This window comes from Nothoprocta perdicaria, unplaced genomic scaffold, assembly GCF_003342845.1.
Source record: "Nothoprocta perdicaria isolate Ctin4 unplaced genomic scaffold, notPer1 scaffold_154, whole genome shotgun sequence".
NCBI classification, from domain to species: domain Eukaryota; kingdom Metazoa; phylum Chordata; class Aves; order Tinamiformes; family Tinamidae; genus Nothoprocta; species Nothoprocta perdicaria.
The window spans coordinates 1369804-1374549 of NW_020454694.1; the positions used below are offsets into that span (position 1 = coordinate 1369804).

The following is a 4746-nucleotide window of genomic DNA, read 5'->3' on the forward strand; positions in this document are numbered from 1 at the left end:
GCTCCCCTGCTCCCGGCCGGACAGCTCCCCTGCTCCCGGCCGGGCTGGCTCTCCTGCTCCCAGCCGGACGGCTCCCCAGTTCCCAGCCAGGCCAGCTCTACTGCTCCCAGCGCAGGCTCCTCGCCACTCCGCAGGCCTCTTCTGCCAGTCTGAGCAGTGACACTTAGGGTGATGATGCCCTAACATGCTGGGAAGGAAAAAGAAAGGGAAGTGTAGGGGTTTATTGGTCAGGAAGAGTCCCTAAACGTGTAGTAGGTGATCCCCAGGAATAAGCTGCATCCTGTTTCTTTTTTTTCCCCCMAGTTTTGCAGCAACATATTCATACTTATTTTTTCAATGTGAACTCGTCAGTGTATTTGATACAATGAACTTTTTATGTTTGTTTGCAGCATTTTGTGTTTGTCCTTCCTAGAGAGGAGCAGTATCTCATAAAGGTTTTGAGGTTTCTGGTAACCTTCATGCTTTTCCTTAGAATTAAATGTGGCTAGAGTGACATGTTTTATTGTATCATTGTCAGCTTTTCCATAACCATCCCTTCTGCATTTCTTCTTCCAAGTTGTGAATGACTAACTTTATTTAACTATGTGCACATATACGTCTTTTTATTTTTTTGTTTCTGCTATTTAGAAATCAACTAGATGCTTCTTATAATACAGCTGAATAGATAGGCTCTTTTACAGTCTTCAGTGGCATCCAGAACTGTGGAGTAAAAAGAGAAATCAACCACCAAAAAATGCAACCCAGGTGCTCTGGAATGATACAAATGTGGAAGTTTGGCTTGCAGTTGTAGGAGCTGTTGTTAAGAAATAATCACGCTGCATCTTCAGCTGGTGTTGTGTGATGGTTTGGGGTTATTTTTTAAAACCTTTAATTTCCAGTTTTAAAAACAAAACTCAAACTTTTCTTTTCTCTTGCTCCCTTTTTCTTAAACCCCTGAAAATGTAGGAAGATGAAAGTGAAGAAGAACCGAAGCTGAAGTACGAGCGGCTTTCTAATGGAGTGACTGAAATTCTCCAGAAAGATGCAGCCAGCTGCATGACAGTGCATGAAAAGGTACCATATGACTGTGGGACAGGGCAGAGCTTGTATGTGTTTTTATGAATTTATCTGTACTTACAGTACACCTATATTTTTCTCTGTAAAAGCTTTACTAAATGCAGAGAAGTGGTGCAAGCCAGCAATGATATAAACAAAACTCATGGTAAATCTGTATAGAAACASATCACACTGTCTAGAATGTGAGGTGAGAATTCAAGAGGCAATGATTTGTAAGATGGGGTATTTTTATAAGCTACAGGGAAGGRACTCGCTAGGCTTTAATTAGGGACAGTATTAAGAACTAGAATTGGGATACAGTCCCGATTTTTCTTCATTAGAAAATAAATTTGCATGTGCAGCACATATTTGTACAGCCTGAATCRTTGAAGGCAGACTGGATCATGCCAGCGGCCAGCTTAGCACGTATTTCTATTAATAAAGTGTAAAATAAAGTATTTACAATATGTGTTTGTGTGTGTGTGAGATTGCCCTTCTCTGCTCCCCTCTCCTGGGTCAATGTGTTAAGATCCAGAGAGGGAAAACCAACAAACTCTGATAATATTGGTAACATTTGAGGCAAACTAGAGGATGAAAACCAGAAAGTAATAAATGATGCAAAATAAAGAAATTTTGAGCTGTGCAGAATTGCTTTTATGCTTGCAATGAAGAAACTGCAACTACTTTTTTAGTGGTTTAAACAATTTTTTCTTCTTGTTTTTTTTGAATATTGAAGAATACTTAAAACATCTTCAAACATAAAGAAGAACATCTTAAAATATTGAGGAATGCTGAAGAATGTTTTAAAGTGTCAGAGTTAATGATGTATCAAGCAGCTGCTTGATACTAGCAGAACTATGTAAAACAAAGCAGTTGTTTTCTGAATGTATGTTTTTTCACAGCTGATGATAATAGCTCCTTAACAGTTGTTGTTGAGGGAACCATCTCATAGTTCACTGTATTTTTAGACTGACTTGTGCAGTTTCTCTTACTCAGACTGTTGCCATGGCTCAAGAGGCCCTTAAGATGAAGCTTGTGTTTTAACTGTGTTGGTAAAAACAAGTCTGTGTAAAATATGTTTGACAACTTAGAATTAAACAGGTATTTTGAGAATTTGCAAACATTTGTTCCTGTTCTGTAACCTGTTTGTGCTGCTTTTTCTCCTCAGCCTCAGCTAAATTTTGGAGGTCAAGAGATAAACAGGATTTTTCTATAAAGAAGGCTAGAGATGCAGCCTTAACTATAGTGTTACAACGACTGACAATACAGGAAAGCTTTTCTAAGTATCCAAACACTTTAGCTTTCCAGCAAACTAGATACACTATTTATGAGAAGGGTCGATATTGTTAGAAGCTAGGTACTGGAGTCTTTTAGGAATAGGGCTCTTACAACAGACAACTTAAAAATAAAGGTGGGGTTTGGATTTTGGAGGGTTTTTTCCCCCCGGTTTAACAAGAAATCCCTCCTAAAGCACCATCATTATCAAAATTACGTAGTGCTATTGAAAGTGCATGTGTGGATATAGCAATTCTGACTTTTCTGGGAATTCTGAAAATCTGGCTTCTGTAAACAGACTAATTTACCCCCAGATTTTTTTTTTCTTTTCAGTGCTAAAGCATCATATTTTCACCAGGCTTGCTGTCTGCACTGGATGACTAATCGTCATGGCACCTGGTGCATTCAAGCAGGCCTGTGCAGTGGAATAGTCATACCTAGTTATGTCTGCACACCTGATGTTTTATTAACCAGTATTGATTTTTTTACCCGGGGGACTTTTTTCTTCCTGAAAAAAGGCAACCTTGCAGGAGTGAAAGGCATTGCAGGGGATGAATTTCTAATGAACCCCTTCTTTCCTTTTTTTTTTTTTTTTTTTTTTTGACTCCTTTTAATGTAGCTTCATATTTTAAGTGCCTGAACTGAAATTTCATTTTAAGCAATTCCATTTTGATAAATCCTTTTAAACCTTGACTTTCTGTAAGGTTATTTTTTAAAGATTGTGCTGCCTGACTGACACGCTTAGTAGTGCCTGTAAATTTGAGCATTTCATTATAGGTTGCAATGAAGCATGCTCACATGCAGTGAAATACAGAGAATTGAAGAGCCCAGATTATTTGAGTAATGCTGAGAGGAAGGAGGGGGGAAATAAAAAGAAACCTCTGTCATAAATCAAGTAGTACCAAACTTCTTCCTTTCCTGCTTAGCTGTAGCTCACATGGTTCAATTAGCAGCAGCCTCTCTCAGGATCATTTGCCACCTTCTTTGTATCGGGGTGAGTTTGTACGTGCATTTGTGCGGAGATTCATTTGTTTTTAGGGCGAAACTCCGATTTAAAGGAAAAGTGGCTGAGGTTTGGAACTGTTCAATGTAGGAATGTTATAGTACAGAAAGGAAAGCAAACCCAGGAGTTGGTCCTGTGCTCAGATGCGCTGTCAAAGACCATTCCATAATTCAGCAGCGCTTTACCGGTGGCCAACAACAGGCTGGTTGCATGTGCTTCAGTGTTGTGTTTTCATGTCAATGGTGAAGGAGAATCGAAAATAACTCCCTTCCAGAAAACCATTATGATTTCAACAAAGCTGTAGAAAGGACCTTAAAACTACTTCAGGTCCGTGTTAGTCCTTGCTTTCACGCCGCATTTTTAATTTGCTGCCACAGTCCATCAGGCAGCGTGTACGGGCTGCAGACACGCCATTAGTTGTCAGTAGATGAGGGTCCTCATGACTCATTCTGACAGCTAACTTGCACTATCACAGTAATATGGGCTCAAAGCCCTGTTTTCTTCTTTAGGTGAATCTAAAATAAGCTTTTTTCTGTGGAGTATTTTCTTCCAGGGTGCTGCTAATCGTTCATCTGGTAAACATCCCGGAGTTCATTTAATGTTGCTGTTGTTTTGGTTGTGGTGTCCTGTGTTTATTTAACTGTATATTTCTTTTACAGTTTTTGGCACTGGGAACCCACTATGGCAAGGTTTATTTACTTGATGTCCAAGGGAACATCACACAAAAGTTTGATGTTGTAAGTATGGCACTATTCCAAATAAATCTACTAGGATGTAAACACACTGGGATGTACTAAGTAATAAATAAATTTATGCTCTTGCTATACCTAAAATCTTACTAATGCATTTMATGAGTCTCTTCCCTCTGATGCAAGAGACAATGTATGACCCTTGGAAAAAGAAGTTGTGCTGAATGGTTTTGTGATGAGCTCATCTCCGATTACATATAATAAACTGGGATCATGAAGACAGAATAGGAAATACATATTTATGATCGTAAAAGGCTATTATTAATTATGTACTCCAGAGGGTCATGACTTCCATAAGGTATAAGCCTGCTCATTAGGTGACTGTTGTCAATTGTTAGTGTGTGTACTATCATCTTATCTAGTTGCCACACGTAATTGAAAATTGATTGATTGCCTTGCTGGTTCAGTTTATCTACTACAAATATATAACGCTAATATTTTATGTGAATGTTTTGAAGCTTGGACTCTTAAAGGGTTGTATTGATTGAAGGAAAAAAGGCAGACTTTTTTTCTTATTGTGGTTCCTGGTATTAGAGGATGAATGGAAGGGTAAATTTAAAGCTCAGTACCAGAGTACTAAATACTGCTTTTAGTTGTGGAGCCTGGGAATTTTTAGGTATTTCTTTTTTTCTTTGTTTTCCATTTTTTTCTGTGGGAGGGAACTAGCTTTTTTCTTTTTTTTTT

At 38.5% G+C, this 4746-nt stretch overlaps 1 protein-coding gene across 1 annotated transcript in view; it reads left to right on the forward strand.

The window, feature by feature from the left end:
• Nucleotides 1–4746, forward strand: part of VPS41 (VPS41, HOPS complex subunit) — an 87894-nt gene that overhangs the window by 13127 nt on the left and 70021 nt on the right. The window contains exons 2-3 of the mRNA XM_026034982.1: nt 946–1053; nt 3973–4050. Coding sequence (XP_025890767.1) covers nt 1036–1053; nt 3973–4050 — 96 coding nt within the window. The 5' untranslated portion in view covers nt 946–1035. The remainder of the gene's footprint in view (nt 1–945; nt 1054–3972; nt 4051–4746) is intronic.